Raw genomic sequence first — 22,397 nt, forward strand, 5'->3', positions numbered from 1 at the left:
ATACTGGTAAAGACCTTTGTGAGTGTTTATTGTGAGATACTTCCTAGAGGATTCTTCAACCTCCATCTGCAAATATGCTTGCGCAAGGTCAATTTTTGTAAAACGTTTCCCTCCAGATAGTGAGGTGAAAATATCTTCTATCCTCGGAAGAGGATACTGTACTGTGTGAAGGACTGGGTTCACAGTCACCTTGAAGTCCCCACAGATGCAAACCTTCTTTGGCTCCTCAGACTTATTGTTTAACGTTTTCTTCATGACAGGAACGATGGGTGTCGCCCACTCGCTCCAGTCTACCTTAGATAACACGCCTGCATTCTCCAGATTCTCCAGCTCTGCCTCGACGGCTGGGCGAATTGCATACGGTACCGGTCTTGCTTTGAAAAACTTGGGAATTGCATTCTCTTCTATTTTTATCGAGGCGGTTACGCCTTTAAGAGTTCCCAGTCCTTGTTGAAATACCTCTTTAGCGTTAGCTAAGATTTTTGACAATCGTCCAGGTGTGACGTCGTCATCCTTTTTACCAGCCACAGTCAGTGCCTGAATGGAGTGCCAGTCTAAACTTATCTTTCTGATCCATTCACGTCCCAATAACGGTGGTCCACCATCTTGCAGTATGTACAGATACAATTTCTGTATTTCCTTGCCGTTGTATTCGACAGGCACCCTTATTTTCCCCTCTGTGGTATACTTTCTGCCCCGTATATGTCTTCAAGACAATGGATGTGTCTTTCAAGGGTATGTGTGAGAATAGCCGCTCGTAGTCTCGTCGATTCATGACGGTCAGGGCTGATTCTGTATCCAATTCCATTTTGACTTGGGACCCTGCTATCGTGAGGGTGACCCAAATGGTTTGGTGATCCTCTTTTGCGATTACGTTGTGTAGTTTGAGACAGCTTAGTCTCTTGTTCCCGGATTCACTATCGCTCTTCTGGTCTTCGGAACTACTGTCTGTCATCTTTTGTACTTTCCTGTACTTTTCCTTAGTAGTCTTTTTGTTGTCGTTAGTCTTCTTCCCGGACCTACAAACTCGTGCAATGTGTCCCATCTTTCCGCATTGCCTGCATGTTTTGTCCTTGAACCAGCAGTCCTTCTGGTCATGGGTTGTTCTGCCGCAGCGATAACATTTTTCAAATCCCCGTGTCATTTCATGGGTGCCGTATTCCTGTGGCTTTTGCTGTATTTCCGCAGCTCCCCTTGCTGCTACTTCGTACGATACTGCCACGCTGAAAGCCTTATCTAGCGTCAGCTCTTTCTCTGAGAGTAACCACTTCTGGGTTCCTTCACTCAGGAGTCCACAGACACATTTGTCCCGTAGGGTATCTGCCAGTCCTGCTCCGAACTGGCAGTGCTTTGATAGCTTGCGTAGTTCCGTAAGGTAATCAGCATTGCTCTCATCTTTATGCTGATTTCTCTTGTGGAATTTAAATCTTTCTGCTATCAGCAGCGGTGTAGGATTTAGGTGTTCCTGTAGGATATCAACAATTTCGTTAAAACTCTTCTCCATCGGTTTGACTGGAGTGATCAGGTTCCGCAATAGGCCGTACGTTCTTGCGCCCATTAAGTTTAGTAGTACCGATGCCTTTTTCTCATCGGCTACTTCATTTGCCTTGCAATATACTTCGACTCTTTCCACATACGTGGTCCAGTCTTCTATTTCATTATCGAAGGCAGTGATATTGCCAGTCTTCGGCATCTTGGAGATCTAAGATGGCACCTCCCGCGCTTTGCCTTCTTCCCCGATTGAACAATATGGCGCCTCCCGCGCTTTGCCTTCTTCCCCGATTGAACAAAATGGCGCCTCCCGCGCTTTTCCTTCTTCCCCGCTGGATTAAGATGGCGCCTCCCGCGCTTTCTGTCTTTTCCGCTGCTGCCAACGCTGTTGCTGGCATCTTTATGCCTTGATGGCGACGCCCTATGGTTTTCGCGCGCTGCCCCCCCGCGTTGCTGCCAACGCCGCACTCCGCGGCCCCCGTGGCAAACTGCAGCTCCTCGCGGCTTTCTGCGCTTCTAATTTCTTTTTCTTTTATTTTAATTACTGTTCCCGTCGTCAGAGCAGACCCTATGGGACACTTTCGTCCCTCTTCTCGGGTCTGTATGCTGCCTGGCTTCGTAGCACCGGCCGCGCCCTGTGTGCTCCACCCTCTCTTTCTCCTCTTCCCCACAACGCTGCTCGGCCCCGTTGAAAAGCCACCTGATCGAGCTCTAGCCCGCCGCAGCCCAGGAAGGATCAGTGTACTACCTGCCACCAGCCCGATTAGCTGGAACACCATAGACTGGATAACCAAGCCCAGCTCTCGACAGCCTCTCCTGCAGATCTTCGAATTCGATGAATCAGAGGGCGGTTGCCCACGGTCGACGCCCGTTTCTTCTGTTTGTTTTTTTTTCTTTTTGGATTTCTTCCTTCTGGCTTCGACCTCTAATAACTTCGCTTCAGGGATGGATCCCCGTGAGGTGGTGCAGAACTGTAGGTAAGTTCGGATCTGTTCGTCGCCAATGTAATGTCCGTGTGTAATTGAGACACGGACTGCAGAAGTTGGTTATAACAGGTGTTTACTGAATGGAGACAAAATTGGAACTACTGTACAAAGTTACTACACAGGCTTATATACAGGGGTGGTCACTACTGGTACTGCAGTATACAGGGGCTGCAGAATATAGTTCCTTCTTCAAAGTACATACACTACAAGCTCCACAGTGTTACTCTGCGTGTGGTGTACGTCACTGCTCATTCTTACAGGGCTTGACAGGGTAGAAGCTGAGGGGCTGTTTCCCCTGGCTGGAGAGTCTAGAACTAGGGGGGGTCACGGTCTCAGGATAAGGGGTCGGCCATTTAGGACTGAGGTGAGGAGAAATTTCTTCACTCAAAGGGTTGTGAATCTTTGGAATTCTCCACCCAGAGAGCTGTGGAGGTTCAATCATTGAATATATTCAAGACAGAGAAGGATAAATTTTTGGACGCTAGGGGAATCGAGGGATACGGGGATCGGGTGGGAAAGTGGAGTTGAGGTCGAAGATCAGCCGTGATCTTATTGAATGGCGGAGCAGGCTCGAGGGGCCCAATGGCCGACTCCTGCTCCTAATTCTTATGTTCTTATTAAGGCCCTGGTTACAAATCAAGGACAATTGTTGAATCTTTGTTAAAAGATATTACAAAGTAAGTTAACTCTGACACGCAACTATCTAAACGTCACCTGGAGGACGCGACACTTCTCTTCTTGATGTTTCCAGTTTTGAAAGCGATTAAGATCAGCTGATTTTGATGAGTTTCACACAGAACCAAACATGAATGGATGGGCAGTCGAGACATAAGTTTGCTGCAGAAAAAAACGATAAAGCAAGAGGCAAAGAGACAATAGAGAATCGTTTAAAGCACTTTGTTTAGAAGTGGTTTAAAATACGTTTCATTATAGCCATCGCTGTATCGGAGCTGAGGAACGATTCAGTATCACTGGTGACAGTTGCCATTTTGCAAAACAAAATGACCAGCCCAGGGACAAGTGAATTGCCAAGAGTTTTAAAGTTAACCCGAATCCATTTAACTATCAAGAAAGATCAATAACAAATATTTGATACAAGTGAGGACATTAAAACAAAGTGCTGCAGTTTTGTGTAAAACTCTTTTTTAATTATAATTCTGCTAGTGATTCGCTTCTTCTGTTTAAACTTGTTTTAAATTCCCAAACTTGACTAATATTTGCAAATCAAGTGAAGCTAATGTCAGTGCTCAGGAAAATCAAAAGTGTCAATGCTAGAATAATATTCAAATACTGTTATTAGCAGATTACTTTAATATATTTATTGTAATGCAGTTTTTCATATCGCCTTCAACGAAATGCCCTAACTAATCTTTCCCAGATGTCCAGATCTTTCCTGTGTGTGAAATGCAGTGATAAGGTGGAGTGTAATTGTTGCCACGTTCCTTTGTGCAGTTTAAGGAATTCTAATGGCTTGACAGCAACTGAGCTTGCTCTTGCTCAGGGGTTCCATGAATGTTCCCAGTTCCTGTGCAGTGTACAGAACCATCAGCTGAATGGGTTCTACACCAATGGCCTCGCCAGCGGTCTTTACCGGGATAACTTGATCACAGACAGCCTAAATGGCTACACGGGAACCAACCGCAAGAGAAGCTACGAGGAATCTGAACACAGCGGAATCAAGAAGCCCAGAACTGACAGTAAGCACTTTGTGCCGTAAGGCATTTTATTCCATTATGTAAGGATCATCAAAGTTTTTTTTTTGCATTTGTACCATCATCCCATGAACATTGTGATCATGTGAATAAGGAAAGCCCCAGAGATTGCCCAACTTTTGTTGGTACACTTAAAACTTTTGAATCATAGAATTTTACAGCACAGGAGGCCTTTCGGCCCATCGTGCCTGTGCCGGCTCTTTGAAAGATTCTCTCCAATTAGTCCCACTCCACCTGCTCTTTCCCCAGAGCCCTGCAAAATGTTCTTCGAGTATTTATCCAATTCCCTTTTGAAAGTTTCTATTGAATCTGCTTCCACCGCCCTTTCAGGCAGCGCATTCCAGATCACAACCACTCGATGGTCAGTAGCAGTAGTAGATTTGACAGATAAAACCCCGGTCTTAAATTAAAGGAAAACTTCAAGGAAGGCTCAAATTAATTCACGGTTTAAGTTATAAATTTGCCTTTTGTGTAGAGGTTTGATTCAGGAGTAGCTATTTGGCCTGGCGTGCCTGGGCCCAATTTTGGCCCATCTCGGGGTTGAATTTACACACTCCCATTTTCCCGCTGTTTCCCCACACTTCGTTATATTCTTTCAGGAACCATCTGGTGCCTTTTTTAATGTTGTAATGGATTTAGAATCAGTCACCACCTGTGACCATGCATTCCACATTTCAATCGCCGCTTGAAGTTTCTTCCGACTAAGGCTTATATCATGGCCTTGTCTCTGATTTATCTTGCATTAGAAATTGTCTGTCTGTTAATCTGGTTGATTCTTTTTGTCATTTTGAACACCTCAACCGCCCCCCCCCACCCCCCCACACACATTTTTCTCAGTTCAAGAGAACACGGCCCTTGTTTCTCCAGCTGTTTCCCCGTCACTCAGACCCTCAACTGTGGTATCTTCCATGTGAATCTGCACCACGTCCAGCATGATTCGACCTTCCTGCAGAGAGGAGCCCTAACTGTACACCGGATTCCAGAGGTGACATCTCCATCATTCTGAGCAGTCAGCACCAACTCTGTATTCAGTCCCTTTCGATATAACGTCTGAATCCTGTTTGGCTTTTTAATGGCGTTTTGACCTGTGTATCCGCTTCTAAGCTTTAATGTATCTGCCTATCTAGCCCTCTTTGCCTCTCTGCATTGAGAAATTTATAATTTCAGTTATAGTTCCAATTTATTCCTCTCCATCCCTTTCTCTCCCTCGTCCCATCCTACCCTCTCTCCTACCCTCTTTCTCTAACCCTCACTCCTACCCTTTCTCTCTAACCCTCCCTCTTACCTTCTCTCACTATCCCTCCCTCTTCCGCATTCTATCCCTCCCCGCTCTCTTTCCCTCTGTCTCCGCACGCTCTCTCCCTCTCTCCTCCGCTGTGTCGTCTCCCCCGCACACTCTCTCCCTCCCTCCCCGCACACTCCCTCCCTCCCACCCCCACCAGCCCTCCCTGCGCTCTCCCTCCCCGCACACTCTCCTTCCCCATGCGCCCTCTCCCCTGCGCTCGCTCCCTCCCTCCTGGCACCCACTCTCCCTCCCCACCCTTTCCCCGCCCCCCCCCCCCCCCCCGGGCGCTCGCTCCCTCCCTCCCTGCGCGCACACTCCTTCTCCTGCGCTCTCCCTCGCGCTCTCCCTCCCCGCGCGCTCTCTCCCTCCCCGCGCGCTCTCTCCCTCCCCGCGCGCTCTCTCCCTCCCCGCGCGCGCTCTCCCTCCCCGCGCGCTCTCTCCCTCCCCGCGCGCTCTCTCCCTCCCTGCGCTCTCCCTCCCCGCACACTCTCCTTCCCCATGCGCCCTCTCCCCTGCGCTCGCTCCCTCCCTCCTGGCACCCACTCTCCCTCCCCACCCTTTCCCCGCCCCCCCCCCCCCCCCCCGGGCGCTCGCTCCCTCCCTCCCTGCGCGCACACTCCTTCTCCTGCGCTCTCCCTCGCGCTCTCCCTCCCCGCGCGCTCTCTCCCTCCCCGCCCGCTCTCTCCCTCCCCGCGCGCTCTCTCCCTCCCCGCGCGCGCTCTCCCTCCCCGCGCGCTCTCTCCCTCCCCGCGCGCGCTCTCCCTCCCCGCGCGCGCTCTCCCTCCCCGCGCGCGCTCTCCCTCCCCGCGCGCTCTCTCCCTCCCCGCGCGCTCTCTCCCTCCCCGCGCGCTCTCTCCCTCCCCGCGCGCTCTCTCCCTCCCCGCGCGCTCTCTCCCTCCCCGCGCGCTCTCTCCCTCCCCGCGCGCTCTCTCCCTCCCCGCGCGCTCTCTCCCTCCCCGCGCGCTCTCTCCCTCCCCGCGCGCGCTCTCCCTCCCCGCGCGCGCTCTCCCTCCCCGCGCGCGCTCTCCCTCCCCGCGCGCGCTCTCCCTCCCCGCGCGCGCTCTCCCTCCCCGCGCGCGCTCTCCCTCCCCGCGCGCTCTCTCCCTCCCCGCGCGCGCTCTCCCTCCCCGCGCGCGCGCTCTCCCTCCCCTCTCCCTCCCCGCGCGCGCGCTCTCCCTCCCCGCGCGCGCGCTCTCCCTCCCCTCTCCCTCCCCGCGCGCTCTCTCCCTCCCCGCGCGCTCTCTCCCTCCCCGCGCGCTCTCTCCCTCCCCGCGCGCTCTCTCCCTCCCCGCGCGCTCTCTCCCTCCCCGCGCGCGCTCTCCCTCCCCGCGCGCGCTCTCCCTCCCCGCGCGCTCTCTCCCTCCCCGCGCGCTCTCTCCCTCCCCGCGCGCTCTCTCCCTCCCCGCGCGCGCTCTCCCTCCCCGCGCGCGCTCTCCCTCCCCGCGCGCGCTCTCCCTCCCCGCGCGCGCTCTCCCTCCCCGCGCGCTCTCTCCCTCCCCGCGCGCTCTCTCCCTCCCCGCGCGCTCTCTCCCTCCCCGCGCGCTCTCTCCCTCCCCGCGCGCTCTCTCCCTCCCCGCGCGCGCTCTCCCTCCCCGCGCGCGCTCTCCCTCCCCGCGCGCGCTCTCCCTCCCCGCGCGCGCTCTCCCTCCCCGCGCGCGCTCTCCCTCCCCGCGCGCTCTCTCCCTCCCCGCGCGCGCTCTCCCTCCCCGCGCGCGCGCTCTCCCTCCCCTCTCCCTCCCCGCGCGCGCGCTCTCCCTCCCCGCGCGCGCGCTCTCCCTCCCCTCTCCCTCCCCGCGCGCTCTCTCCCTCCCCGCGCGCTCTCTCCCTCCCCGCGCGCTCTCTCCCTCCCCGCGCGCTCTCTCCCTCCCCGCGCGCTCTCTCCCTCCCCGCGCGCGCTCTCCCTCCCCGCGCGCGCTCTCCCTCCCCGCGCGCTCTCTCCCTCCCCGCGCGCTCTCTCCCTCCCCGCGCGCTCTCTCCCTCCCCGCGCGCGCTCTCCCTCCCCGCGCGCGCTCTCCCTCCCCGCGCGCGCTCTCCCTCCCCGCGCGCGCTCTCCCTCCCCGCGCGCGCTCTCCCTCCCCGCGCGCGCTCTCCCTCCCCGCGCGCGCTCTCCCTCCCCGCGCGCGCTCTCCCTCCCCGCGCGCTCTCTCCCTCCCCGCGCGCTCTCTCCCTCCCCGCGCGCTCTCTCCCTCCCCGCGCGCTCTCTCCCTCCCCGCGCGCGCTCTCCCTCCCCGCGCGCGCTCTCCCTCCCCGCGCGCGCTCTCCCTCCCCGCGCGCGCTCTCCCTCCCCGCGCGCGCTCTCCCTCCCCGCGCGCGCTCTCCCTCCCCGCGCGCGCTCTCTCCCTCCCCGCGCGCGCGCGCTCTCCCTCCCCGCGCGCGCGCTCTCCCTCCCCTCTCCCTCCCCGCGCGCGCGCTCTCCCTCCCCGCGCGCGCGCTCTCCCTCCCCTCTCCCTCCCCGCGCGCGCGCTCTCCCTCCCCGCGCGCGCGCTCTCCCTCCCCGCGCGCGCGCTCTCCCTCCCCGCGCGCGCGCTCTCCCTCCCCGCGCGCGCGCTCTCCCTCCCCGCGCGCGCGCTCTCCCCCTCCCCGCGCGCGCTTTCCCCCTCCCCGCGCGCGCTCTCCCCCCTCCCCGCGCGCGCTCTCCCCCTCCCCGCGCGCTCTCTCCCCCTCCGCGCGCGCGCTCTCCCTCCCCACTCTCCCCCCTGCGCTCCCTCCCTCTCTCCCCCGCTCCCCCTCCCTCTCTCCCCCGCTCCCCCTCCTGCTCTCCCTCCCTTCCGGTAGAAGACACTAAAAACATCCCAATAGTAATTGATAATTAAGAGGCTATAGGGAGAGAGGAACTTAAAACAATCTCTATCACTAGAGGAAAAGTACTAGGCAAAGTAATGGGGCTAAAGGCCGACAAGCCCCCTGGACCTGATGGCCTGCATCCTGGGGTCTTAAAAGAAGTGGCTGCAGAGATAGTGGAAGCGTTGGTTGTAATCTACCAAAACTCCCTGGATTCCGGAGAGGTCCCAGCGGACTGGAAAACCACAAATGTAACGCCACTATTCAAGAAAGGAGGGCGACAGAAAGCAGGAAACTATTGATCAGTTAGCCTAACATCTGTCATTGGGAAAATGCTGGAATCCATTATTAAGGAAGTAATCGCAGGACATTTAGAAAATCATAATACAGTCAAGCAGAGTCAACCTGGTTTTATAAAAGGGAAATCGTGTTTGACAAATTTACTCGCGTTCTTTGAGGATGTAACAAACAAGGTGGATAAAGGGGAACCAGTAGATGTGGTGTATTTGGATTTCCAGAAGGCATTCGATAAGGTGCCACATAAAAGGTTACTGCACAAGATAAGAGCTCACGGGGTTGGGGGTAATATATTAGCACCGATAGGGGATTGGCTAACTAACAGAAAACAGAGAGTCGGGATAAATGGGTCATTTTCAGGTTGGCAAACTAACGAGTGGGGTGCCGCAGGGCTCAGTGCTGGGGCCTCAACTATTTACAATCTATATTAATGACTTGGGTGAAGGGACCGAGTGCACTGTAGCCAAATTTGCTGATGATACAAAGATAGGTGGGAAAGTAAGTTGTGAGGAGGACACAAGTCTGCAAAGGGATATAGATAGGTTAAGTGAGTGGGCAAGAATTTGGCAGATGGAGTGTAATGTGGGAAAATGTGAGGTTATCCACTTTGGAAGGAAGAATGAAAAAGCAAATTATTATTTAAATGGAGAGAGACTACAGAATGCTGCGGTACAGAGGGGTCGGGGGGTCCGAGTACAGGAAACACAAGGTTAGCCTGCAGGTACAGCAAGTAATTAGGAAGGCTAATGGAATGTTGGCCTTTATTGCAAGGGGGATGGAGTATAAAAGTAGGGAAGTCTTGTTAGAACTGTACAGGGTGTTGGTGAGACCACACCTGGAGTACTGCGTACAGTTTTGGTCTCCATATTTAAGGAGGGATATACTTGCATTGGAGGCAGTTCAGAGAAGGTTCTCGAGGTTGATTCCGGAGATGAAGGGGTTGTCTTATGAGGAAAGGTTGAGCAGCTTGGGCCTATACTCACTGGAGTTTAGAAGAATGAGAGGTGATCTTATTAAAATATATAAGATTCTGAGGGGGATTGACAGGGTGAATGCGGAGAGGATGTTTCCCCTCGTGGGGGAATCTAGAACTAGGGGGCATAGTTTCAGAATAAGGGGTCGCCCATTTAAAACGGAGATGAGGAGGAATTTCTTCACTGAGGGTCGTGAATCTTTGGAATTCTCCACCCCAGAGATCTGTGGAGGCGGAGTCACTGAATATATTCAAGGCAGAGATAGTCAGAAATTTGAACTACAGGGGAGTCAAGGGGTCAAGGGGTGTGGGGAGAGAGCGGGAAAGTGGAGTTGAGGCCAAGATTGGATCAGCCATGATCTTATGGAATGGCGGAGCAGGCTCGAGGGGCCGATTGGCCGACTCCTGCTCCTGTTTCTTATGTTCTTCCTCTCCTCCCCCCCCCCCCCCCCAAGCTCCTGCTCTCCAGTGTTAGCTGCTTTGGGTTATTTTCTCCCTTTGCTACACAAAGTCTTTTTTTTATTATTGGTGAACATTTCAGAGCTTCGGTGCTCATCACCATTCCCAATTTCAGTCTGCCTGTCCTCCCCTGCCCCCTGCCCCAGGCAAAGTGATTGTATTAAATGGCCCAGAGGCCAGTCCTTTGCTCCTGTGCCCATTCTTGGGGCATCGCTGGGGACCCGATCACTGGGTCCTCCCATTGTATTTCCTGGGAATGCCCGACAATGAGCAAGATCCTGATGTCGGAGCTCATTGAAACCAAATCTTGGTTTCAGTTTTTAAACCAATAACCACATGGTCATGACATCATCCACCATCAGCCAATCAGCCACCCTGACCCCTTTAACCCAGATATTGTCATGTTTCCATTTCATTTCCCCCTGACACATTTCAGCAGTTTTTCAGCACACTGCAGTAAGTCAGGTTAGGATTACAATACACACAGGCTTTCTCTGAACTTGCCATTTTATTTACGTACACAGTGAGGCAAACAAACCCGCGGAGTGCTTCTACTCTGTGAATGTGTTTCTTGTATATATGAGCGGGTCACTCCTTCATATCCTGACAATCTCCTTTATTGAGGTTAAATTCATAGGGCTTGGGGCGGGACCTCACTGGAAATAGAACCTGTTGGACAGTCAGTTACAGGGGTAGAGCAAGGCTTGAGGTCTGACTCTCCTAGAGGACACTGAAGTAAAATGTTTTTTAGGAAATGGGCCTGTTCCGTGAGGCAGAGGGCAAACCAGCTTCTGTTTTCGGAGACAGTGAGGGGCATCACTGGGGGTATTTTTTTGCTGCTTCATGACAAGCTGTCAGGTGCTTTGTGCTGTGTGCTCGCGCTGTGCAGAATCTGGGCCAGGAAACCTCAAACCTGTTTCAGGTTATCCATCAGTCTGACTGGATTGAAGCCCATCCGTGGAGCTGAAGGGTGGAAATGGTTGGTGTCCACTGCTGCCTTTCTTATTAATTGCTCACAACTGAAAGATAACCAATAGATGACATTTTCGCATCGAAGGGTCGATAGTTCAGTAGCAACTGGTCCCCACAGAAAGTTGGACACAGTCCCATCACACCCCAGGTCCTCGGCATGCCCACTGCGAGCACTGAGCACCCAGTGAGGCCGTTCTCCAGCACAAGTCGAGCCCGAAGCTCACTACCCCCCCCACTGACTTCCAATGCCCACCCCATAGTGTGGCTGGAGTGCTCGAGAGCTCTGGCCACACGGGGCCAGTAGGAGCCGGCACTGAGCGGCTGACCGCCATTGCCCCCACACCCCCTCCCTCCCTGGCAATGGTGCCCTGACTAACCCTGGCACTCCCCTTTGCTTCCTGGCAAGCAGCAGCCCTTTACTGGGTGCCGGTGCCCTCAGGATGTCACACGACACTTGCTTATAATGCCAGTCTAGCAGTAGATGAGTTGGCCTGAGATGGCTCTTCCATGCCCTGTGGTGAGCGCCTATATATGGCAAATGCCGCTAACCATTAGCAATTACCATAGGTGCCAATTACAAAGACGGCATTTGCAACATATTAAACACGCTGGCTATTCTGGGCCGTGGATCTAACGGTGGTCAGCACTGTCGTGATATTGTAGTACAGGGCCAGAGACAAGGTATGGGAGCATTGACCCGTTAATGTTCACCAGTTGTCGTTTGTACCCTCCGGTGCGTTTCCGAGACCTGAACCCTGCACCACAGCTTTCTGTCCAATAAATACAACGCTGATTGGTAGCAGCTTTAACAATATTACTGAATTTCCCCTTTTAAATGCTTTTGAATTGATTAGCTCAAAGCACTTTAACAAAGACCCACAACACCACCTCTATTATGTTCTCTCACGATTCATGGTCCACTTCTTACAGCGAGCAAACAGTGATAAGACCAGGACACCCACTGTTAGTGCTGGGGATTGGAGCCTCCAAATGCTTTTGGGTATTTGACAGCTTTTGCACTGTTGTGATTAATTTTTATGGTTATCTTTTTAGTTGATCATTTCCATCTTTTAAATCCTATGCAGTATTTTACACTGGGTAGTTTAAAGTTGCCCCTATGTTGGTGCAGTATATATAATAGACTGGGTAGTTTAAAGTTGCCCCCACTTTGGTGCCGTGTATATGATAGACTGGGTCGTTTAAAGTTGCCCCTATGTTGGTGCCGTGTATATAATAGACGCGGCTCAAACAAAACGTCACATATTTAGAACAATACAAAATACTGCGGACGCTGGAAATTTAGATACACTTTTCACCTTTCAGAAGTGAATAAGTAATTGTAGAGCCATTGCAGTGGTTGTAACATTTCAAATATTAATTATTAAGCAAAGGCGCACTGAGGGGTTAGTAGTACTAGCATAGGGGAACACATTGGGAATGAATGGGACACTGTTGGGCGGCACACTCAGTGTGACACACTCGCTGTGACTGCCCGGAGAGACACGCACACTCAGTGTGACACACTCGCTGTAACTGCCCGGAGAGACACGACACACTCAGTGTGACACACTCGCTGTGACTGCCCGGAGAGACACGCACACTCAGTGTGACACACTCGCTGTAACTGCCCGGAGAGACACGACACACTCAGTGTGACACACTCGCTGTGACTGCCCGGAGAGACACGGCACACTCAGTGTGACACACTCGCTGTGACTGCCGGAGAGACACGCGCACTCAGCGTGACGCACTCGCTGTAACTGCCCGGAGAGACATGACACACTCACTGTGACTATTGGGAGAGACTCCACTGGTATCTCAAACTTGTGAATTGGCCCTTTAACATACGTGGAGTGTGTATTTTATATGTCAATATGTGCGTTTATAGTTCTCATCACATTTCAGCAGAGCAATTTGCCGGACCTAAAGTAGATCCATATATGACAGGCTGGTGTCGTATACTTAAACATGCAAATGTGCATGTGTGCTTACGGCAGATTCCTCCTTCTCACAGCTCTGGGCTTTGATGGCTTCGGGATGGCAGCAGACAGCATCACCAAGGATAACCTTGAAAGCATTTACCCAGAGTTCAAGCCTCTGGCCATTTCAGGTGGGGCTGGAGGATTCCCGGCCGAGTGCGGCAGCAATCAGATCAACCCGGACCCCACAGCTCAGGAGGCTGTGTCTCTTAGAGGTCAGGAGTTTGAAGTCTTCACCGTCTCTCCCATGCAGACTCCATGTCGCTGTATAAATAAATATGCGTATGACTTTTGACATTTACAGCCTTCAAATTACAAAGTCTGTTTTTTGTCAAAGTGTGATTCATGAACTAGGCAGATGCTCTCTCGCAATCCATATCCATCTCTGCTCAAACCGGAATAAATGACTGTTTTTAAACAAAGTTTTTCAAAACTGAAGCAGCACTTTCTCCAAATATTTACCACCTGGCATGGGACCGTCTGTCTAATGCACACTCTCGACTGTTTTACCTACATGACTGAACTTCAAAAATAATTAATAGGCTGTGGAGTGCTTTGGGTTGTCCTGAGGGTGGTGCTGTATAAGGTGCTCTATAAATACAAGTTCTTCCTGCATGGCTTATGTGCGCACAGTATCTCAGCAGAGGTCTGTTGTATCTCGTTTTTAGTCCCGTGTAATGTGCTGCTTATATGCTGGTCGGAGGTGCCGTCTTTCAAATGAAATGTTAAACCAATGTCTGCTCTCTCAGGCGGACATAAAAGATCCCACGGCACTATTTCAAAGAAGGGCAGGGGGAGTTATCCCCAGAATCCTGGCCAATATTTATCCCTCAATCAACATTACTAAAACAGATTATCTGGTCATTATTACATTGCTGTTTCCAGGAGCTTGCTGTGTGCAAATTGGCTGCCGCATTTCCTACATTACAACAGTGACTACACTTCAAAAGTATTTGATTATCTGTAAAGTGCTTTGGGACCTCCTGAGGTCGTGAAAGGTGTTATGGAAATGCAAGTCTTTCTTTTCCTTTTGATAGCTTTCGTGCTTCTAGATGATGGAATATCCAAATGCACTTAGTTTAGTTCCAATGTTATTTTTAATAAATACTTTTGATACTTTAACTTTTGTCTTTATTGCTGGTTTTGTGCCCTCCCCTCGCCAAGGCACTGGCTCTGCTGGGCAATGGTTCTGTGAAAGGACCAGCCTTGTACCCAAGCCCAGCAGTGTCAGCAAGCTATCCAACCTCAGGAGGCATTACGACCAAGCCCTATTTTGTTCTCCCCCAGTGTCCGTTAACTAGCTGTTTCAGCAGGGGATGCTGGATAGTCAAGAGTAGGAATACTCCTGATTGCTTGTTTTCCCCTCGCTAACCTCGGACCCCGAGGCCAGTTATAGTGTCTTCACCATCACTCTGACCAAGCGCAGCAATTCAGCAGCAATGGGCATCGTAACTGGGTCCTCCCTGGTCTGTCGGACTCAGCTTCTCCCCAGATACTCCTGGTGAAGCGCGTGATGCTTTGAATATTCAACGAATCTGGGTACAATTATTGGTGCAAGAATCTTGTGACTATTAGTGTTTTATGTATGTGTAAAAATATAGTTACTGTTGAACATTGATTTGACACTGAAATGATACAAGAGCCTATCTAGTTATTAATGTCACACAGCCTATGTTTGTGTAGTTTTAATGTACAAGATCTCACGGGCCAGTAATTGAGCAGTTCAATCGGTGTCCAGGTTTCTGTGCTCTTTCAAGCCGCACCTTCGCGTCGTGAGATGGAATTTGCAGGAAGTTTATTGAATTTGAATGAACAGCTCTTTGAATCAGCTTCCTGTTTAGCTGTTGTCACTGAATTTACAACTGCTCACACCTGCCAAGTCTGGCTCTGAGACCCAGCGCATCAAATAGTTTGCTCCCTGGCATATGGCAAAATGCTGCTGCTCTCCCACCAGGACATTCCAGACACTCGCCCTAACTTTAACCATTAGATTATTATTGGATTCACAAAGATGATTTTAAATAGTTTGAAAAGGGAGCATTGGGAACATTTTGAGGATATAGTGAGACAGGTGGTTGTATTTCCCAGCTCGAGTTCTGCAGGGTTTCTGTCCCAGACGAGTGCACCCTACAAAAACCCAAAGAGAGGGCAAAACCTTGTAGAATTTGAAAGTAAATACAGACTGCCACAATTGCTCACGGATATGCAATGTATAAATTTTTTAAATACACAGTTTATAGAATCTTGTATGTTTAAAAAATGTAGTTGGGTTTTTGCTCTGCTGTAATAACCAGTTTAAACATCTAATCCTGCACGATTGTGAAGGGCGGCTGTCTGGAAACCTTAAACTAATTCAAGGGCCCAGACTTCTAATTTGTGGGAAACCAGAAGCCGTGATTGTGCCTTGGACCCTCAGATTGAGCTTCACACGGCAGGTTTGTTCTTCAAATCCAAGTTGGAGGGGAGCATGAAACTGACCAGGGAAGTGTTTGGTGAAGGAAGAAAACCAGGGAATATCACACGTGTGGCAAAGCACCCGTGACTTTAAAATAGGAACCGTTTGTTTTCTAGTCATATTACTGCAGGATTAAAAAAAATGTAAATGTGGTGTGAAGAAAGATGTTGAGAGTAGGAAGCACATCAAGATAGTGATTAGAAGAAACCTTTTTACAGAGTTAGGAACATGGGCTGCTTTGCCACAGGCGACCTGCACTAAATCAATTACAACATTCAAAAATATACCAGATAATTACTAAAAGGGAAAAGTGTGGGGACAAAGCAGGACAATGGGAATAACTTGGGGAGAAAGCAGGAATGGGATTAGCTTGGGGAAGTGGGACAGTGTAAAATCAGTCCTGAGAGGGGCCTAGATTAAACAAGAGTGGGCAACTTCTGCTTCAACATTTCTATATGTATAAAACGAGTGGACTATCTTGGTTTAGTTTAGTTCACGTGTCTTCTGATGACAGACCAGTTCACGGAGGGAGCAGTATTTTGATGGGAGGAGATAAAGTCTTAGCTGAACGGTTTGAGCTAAGCTTAGACTGAGGTGCTGGATGGAGTTGAGGCGGTCCCCACATTCTCCAGTGCGGAGCTAGGGCACAGAGAGTTCCTTTAAATAGAGCAGGAGTAGGCCATTCGGCCCCTCGAGCCTGTTCCGCCATTTAATACGATCATGGCTGATCATCCAAACTCAGTACCCTGTCCCTGCTTTCTCCCCATACCCCTTGATCCCTTTAGCCTTAAGAAATATATCTAACTCTTTCTTGAATATATTTAATGAATTGGCCTCAACTGCCTTCTGTGGTAGAGAATTCCACAGGTTCACCACTCTCTGGGTGAAGAAATTCCTCCTCATCTCTGTCCTAAATGGCTTACCCCTTATCCTTAGACTGTGAGCCCTGGTTCTGGACTCTCCAACCATCAGGAACATCCTTCCTGCATCTAGTCTGTCTAGTCCTGTTAGAATTTTATAAGTTTCAATGAGATCCCCTCTCATTCTTCTAAACTCTAGCGAATACAAGCCCAATCGACCCAATCTCTCTCCATACGTCATTCCTGCCATCCCAGGTATCAGTCTGGTGAATCTTCATAATCATAATTAACTTTATTGTCATTGTTAGTGCACAAGTGCAGTACAACGAAATGTAGGCTCCCTCCCACTGCACTCCCTCCATGGCAAGAACATCCTTCCTCAGATAAGGTGACCAAAACTGCACACAATACTCAAGGTGTGGTCTCACCAAGGCCCTGTACAACTGCAGCAAGACATCCTTGTTCCTGTACTCAAACCCTCTCGCTACGAAGGCCAACATACCATTTGCCCTCTTAACCGCCTGCTGCACCTGCATGCTTACCTTCAGCGACTGGTGCACAAGGACACCCAGGTCTCGTTGCACTTCCCCTTTTCCCAATCTATTGCCGTTCAGATAATAATCTGCCTTCCTGTTTTTGCCACCAAAGTGTTTATCCACACCTCGCATTTATCCACATTATACTGCATCTGCCATGCATCTGCCCAATCACCCAACCTGTCCAGATCATACTGGAGTTTCTCTGCATCCTCCCTCCTCACAGCACACATGCCCACCCAGCTTTGTGTCGTCTGCAAACTTGGAGATACTACATCTAGTTCCCTCGTCTAGATCATTAATATATATTGTGAATAACTGGGGTCCTAGCACCGATCCCTGCGGTACCCCACTAGTCACTGCCTGCCACTTGGAAAAAGACCCGTTTATTCCAACTCTTTGCTTCCTGTCTGCCAACCAGTTCTCTATCCAGGTCAGTACCTTATCCCCAGTCCTATGTGCTTTAACTTTGCATGCTAATCTCTTATGCGGGACCTTATCGAAAGCCTTCTGAAAGTCCAAATACACCACATCCACTGGTTCTCCCTTATCTCTTCTACCAGTTACATCCTCAAAAAATTCTAGTAGATCAGTCAAGCATGATTTACCTTTTGTAAATCCATGTTGACTTTGTCCGATCCTGTCACTATTTTCCAAGTGCTCTGCTATTACATCTTTTATAATGGACTCTAGCATTTTCCCCACAACCGATGTCAGGCTTACCGGTCTATAATTCCCCATTTTCTCTCTACCACCTTTTTTAAATAGTGGGGTTACATTAGCTACCCTCCAATCCATGGGAACTGTTCCAGAGTCTATAGAATTTTGGAAGATGACCAGCAATGCATCTACTATTTCTAGGGCCACTTCCTTAAGTACCCTAGGATGTAGATTATCAGGCCCAGGGGATTTATTGGCCTTCAATCGCGTCAATTTCCCTAACACCATTTCCCTACAAATACTGATTTAATTCAGTTCCACCCTATATTCCCTGACATCTCTGGAAGGTTATTTGTGTCCTCCTTTGGGAAGACAGAACCAAAGTATGTATTTAATTGGTCTGCCATTTCTTTGTTCCCCATTATAAATTCTCTTGATTCTGACTGCAAGGGACCTACGCTTGACTTCACCAATCTTTTTCTCTTCACATATCTATAGAAGCTTTTACAGTCAGTTTTTATGTTCCCTGCAAGCTTACTCTCATATTCTATTTTCCTCCTCTTAATTAATCCCTTTGTCCTCCTTTGCTGAATCCTAAACTGCTCCCAATCCTCACGTTTGCTGCTTTTTCTGGCCAATTTATATGTCCTCTCCTTGGATCTTATGCTATCCCTAATTTCCCTTGTTAGCCACGGTTGAGTCACCTTTTTAAAATTTTTATACCAAACAGGGATGATCAAATTCTGTAGTTCATCCATGCGATCTTTAAATGTTTGCCATTGCCTCTCTACCGTCAACTCTTTAAGTAACATTCCCCAATCCATCCTAGTCAACTCGCGCCTCATACCATTGTAGTTTCCTTTATTTAAATTCAGGACCCTAGTCTCTGAGTCAACTACTTCACTCTCCATCTTAATGAAGAAGTCTATCATATTATGATCGCTCCTCCCCAAGGGGCCTCGCACAACAAGATTACTGATTAATCCTTTCTCATTACATAATACCCAGTCTAAGATGGCCTGATCTCCAGTTGGTTCCTCGACATATTGGTCCAGGAAACCATCCCGTAAACACTCCAGGAATTCTTCCTCCACAGTATAGTTACTAATTTGTTTACCCAATCTATATGTAGATTAAAGTCATCCATGATAAATGCAGAGTCGGAACCTGAGATCAAATATTGATGGGGTAGCAGTTGCCAAGGAGTGAGGACAGTCTGGTCAAGGCTTATTTTCCTGTCTTCCACTAACGTGTCCTTGGCATCTGCCTGTCAGTGGTGTCAACAAATATTCCTCATCCTTCCTGCTTTAGTCAACCTCCGCTAACAGATTCAATACTATGGGTGGTTGGCAAGCTGCAGCCACTGAGAGATTTACAAAGCACTTGGAGTAGCCGGCTGGGGTTCCCAGTTTGTATACGAGGAGCTCTGAAGAAAAGCACATTTATCAGTGAAGACTTGTTTTTGGTATTTGCTGCTTTTAAAGATGTTTTTTGGCAAAGGTCTGCTCTACAAGTCACCACTGGCTTCTCATTAATGCTCAAGAACAATTAAAATGGGCGATCTGGCCTTTTCACATTCTGACGCCTTTGAGTGGATCCTCTGTGTTTGAGTCATTATCAACTCTGGTTGAGACCAGATCACCTGGTTTTAAGATCGATGGTCATGGATCATCGCCCTCATCAATATCCATGTCCTCTCGTGTTTTTTTAATTCATTCTCGGGATGTGGATGTCGCTGGCAGGGCCGGCATTTATTGCCCATCCCTAATTGCCCTCGAGAAGGTGGTGGTTAGCCACCGCTGCAGTCCGTGTGGTGAAGGTGCTCCCACAGTGCTGTTAGGGAGGGAGTTCCAGGATTTTGACCCAGCGACGATGAAGAAATGGTGATATATTTCCAAGTCAGGATTGGAGGGGAATTTTGAGGTGACGGTGTTCCCATGCGTCTGCTGCCATTGTCCTTCTAGGTGGTAGAGGTGGCAGGTTTGGGAGGTGCTGTCGAAGATGCTCTTGGCGAGTTGCTGCAGTGCATCTTGTTGATGGTACACAAGTGGATGGGATGCATTTGTCTGCTCCCTTTGCAACTTCCAGGTGTGTGATGTCTGCATTGACCAGACCCAAAGCAGTCACCGTGACTTGAATTCTAAATTCCTACCAGGGAAAGCTGGCATCCCCAAATTCTCCACGCAAAGTTAGGGAGGACGAGCGCAGGTGTAGGGATGGTTCTCGGGTGTGACCCAACAGCTCGCACTAACCTTGCTGCATATCACAACACCTGAGGGGGCCATCTGGTCCTCTGAGGCTCATGCAGTCTTCTCCATGTCCGGCCAGAAGACCTCTCTGCTTCAAGCCGTCGCAAAAGCAAGTGACCAAAGTGTTGGTTTCGAAAGGCAAATACTGCAGCAGCAAATGTGAAATAAGAACCGAAAATGCTGGAAATACTCAGCCGCTCAGGCAGCATCTGTGGAACGAGGGAAAAATGTTCACGTCTCAGGTCCATGACCCATTGTCAAAACCCAAATGCAAATGTACACTTGATGCAAATGTAGGCTTCAGTATAGCCACTGGTCTGGTCCAGTAATGGTTAGTTTAGTACAGATTGAGCCTGTTCCTGGATTTCAGTAGAAGGGAACAGTTTCCGAAATTTCCTGTTGACGAGCAAGAAAGTTCCTCTCGAAGCTTTACCGAGAAGACTCATTTGATCCATTTCTTCAGCTACATGACGCCTTTGAGCGTTGTTTTTCACTCATATAAGCAAATATAGTAAAAATTTTCCCAAGGTACTTCATAAGTGACATTGGATGCCCAGCAGGAGTTGGGCCAGAGTGGAGAGAGGTGACCAAAGGCAGGGTGGAAGAAATAGATTGGACCATTTAGATGTTATCTACCTTCGGAATCCAAACAGCTATGCTTGTATAGCAGTCCGATATTAATGCATGAGACATAGTCAGATCTGTGACCTGTGCAGTACTGCTTCATAAACATTCCTGGCTTGGGATATCTAGTTTCCTGTTGATCAGTGGGCAGTGAGTATTGCTGCATCATACATGAATTTCTCATTAGAAATAAATACGGTAATTTATTCTGAAATACTTTGCAAGGTCAGGTCAGAAATTTAAAATGCAAGTTGAAATTCAGTGTAGTTAGAAAATAGCATAAGAATCCACCTCTCCTCCTTTTAAGACGCTTCTTAAAACCTGGATTTCTTTGACCAAGCTTTTGGTCACCTGTCCTAATATCTCTTTATGTGCTTTGGTGTGAAATCTTGTCTGATAACGCTCCTGTGAAGCACTTTGGGACATTTTACTATGTTAAAGGCAATGTATAAATGCAAGTTGTTGTTTCATTTGACTAATTAGAAAACACTTTTGAAGACTTCAAAAACGAGTTCCTAAATTGCCACAGCAAGGCGCTCCTGGTCCTCTAAGGGAACCCTTTACAAGACAGTCCTTTCTTGGCAAAGGAACCTTACTGCCTGAATTTGAAAGATCTGAGAAAGGAGCCCAAAAGGACAAGGACCCCGGCCGCTGTCTCCACCTTCACTCTACTGATCCTTCAAACCTGACTGCTGAGACCTGGTCTGATCCTGAGTGAGAGTCTCACTGAAGGTCCTTGTCCAATGCTGAGTGAGTCTCACTGAAGGCCCTTGTCCGATGCTGAGTGAGAGTCTCACTGAAGGCCCTTGTCCGATGCTGAGTGAGTCTCACTGAAGGCCCTTGTCTGATGCTGAGTGAGTCTCACTGAAGGCCCTTGTCCGATCCTGAGTGAGTCTCACTGAAGGTCCTTGTCTGATCCTGAGTGAGTCTCACTGAAGGTCCTTGTCTGATGCTGAGTGAGTCTCACTGAAGGCCCTTGTCTGATGCTGAGTGAGTCTCACTGAAGGTCCTTGTCTGATGCTGAGTGAGTCTCACTGAAGGCCCTTGTCCGATGCTGAGTGAGTCACTGAAGGTCCTTGTCTGATCCTGAGTGAGTCTCACTGAAGGCCCTTGTCTGATGCTGAGTGAGTCTCACTGAAGGTCCTTGTCCAATGCTGAGTGAGTCTCACTGAAGGCCCTTGTCCGATGCTGAGTGAGTCTCACTGAAGGCCCTTGTCTGATGCTGAGTGAGTCTCACTGAAGGCCCTTGTCTGATGCTGAGTGAGTCTCACTGAAGGCCCTTGTCTGATGCTGAGTGAGTCTCACTGAAGGTCCTTGTCCGATGCTGAGTGAGTCTCACTGAAGGCCCTTGTCCGATGCTGAGTGAGTCTCACTGAAGGACCTTGTCCGATGCTGAGTGAGTCTCACTGAAGGTCCTTGTCCGATGCTGAGTGAGTCTCACTGAAGGTCCTTGTCTGATGCTGAGTGAGTCTCACTGAAGGCCCTTGTCTGATGCTGAGTGAGTCTCACTGAAGGCCCTTGTCTGATGCTGAGTGAGTCTCACTGAAGGTCCTTGTCCGATGCTGAGTGAGTCTCACTGAAGGCCCTTGTCCGATGCTGAGTGAGTCTCACTGAAGGTCCTTGTCTGATGCTGAGTGAGTCTCACTAAAGGCCCTTGTCTGATCCTGAGTGAGCTATATAAGGAACTTGGGACTGATGGTGTCCAATTAGTTGGTGTTGGATAATAGTCTCGGTGTTGGAGACAATAGACTCGGTGTTGCAGACAATAGACTCGGTGTTGCAGACAATAGACTCGGTGTTGGATAATAGACTCGGTGTTGGATAATAGACTCGGTGTTGGATAATAGGCAATTGAACCTGGGGAAGTTGTAGCCCATTCTCATACTGGGTCAGTTTGTGAAGACTTTCGAGACAGTTTAAGGCAGTATTTTGGAATATCATGGATAGTTTCACTCAACATTATTTTCCTGATGTTTCAATAGTTCACAGTGACAAGTGTTTCAGCCCAAGTGTGAACTGAGCTTTAGCGGGATCTGGTTTTAGCTCAGTTTCCCACCTTTAGATTCATTTTGTACAAC

The 22,397-nt window shown here is 49.9% G+C and overlaps 1 protein-coding gene across 4 annotated transcripts in view; it reads left to right on the plus strand.

The window, feature by feature from the left end:
- The window catches only part of ankrd10a (ankyrin repeat domain 10a), a 92,349-nt gene that overhangs the window by 65,352 nt on the left and 4,600 nt on the right, over positions 1-22,397 (plus strand). For 3 of the 4 annotated variants that reach the window (XM_085998343.1, XM_085998344.1, XM_085998345.1), the window contains 2 exons: positions 3,930-4,174; positions 12,971-13,150. In XM_085998343.1, the coding sequence (XP_085854469.1) occupies positions 3,930-4,174; positions 12,971-13,150 (425 nt within the window). The remainder of the gene's footprint in view (positions 1-3,929; positions 4,175-12,970; positions 13,151-22,397) is intronic. The other variant, XM_085998346.1, reaches the window with a different exon arrangement.

The sequence above is a fragment of the Somniosus microcephalus genome, chromosome 10 (genome assembly GCF_052327205.1).
Source record: "Somniosus microcephalus isolate GS21.2 chromosome 10, FLI_Smic_1.0, whole genome shotgun sequence".
Taxonomy (NCBI): Eukaryota; Metazoa; Chordata; class Chondrichthyes; order Squaliformes; family Somniosidae; genus Somniosus; species Somniosus microcephalus.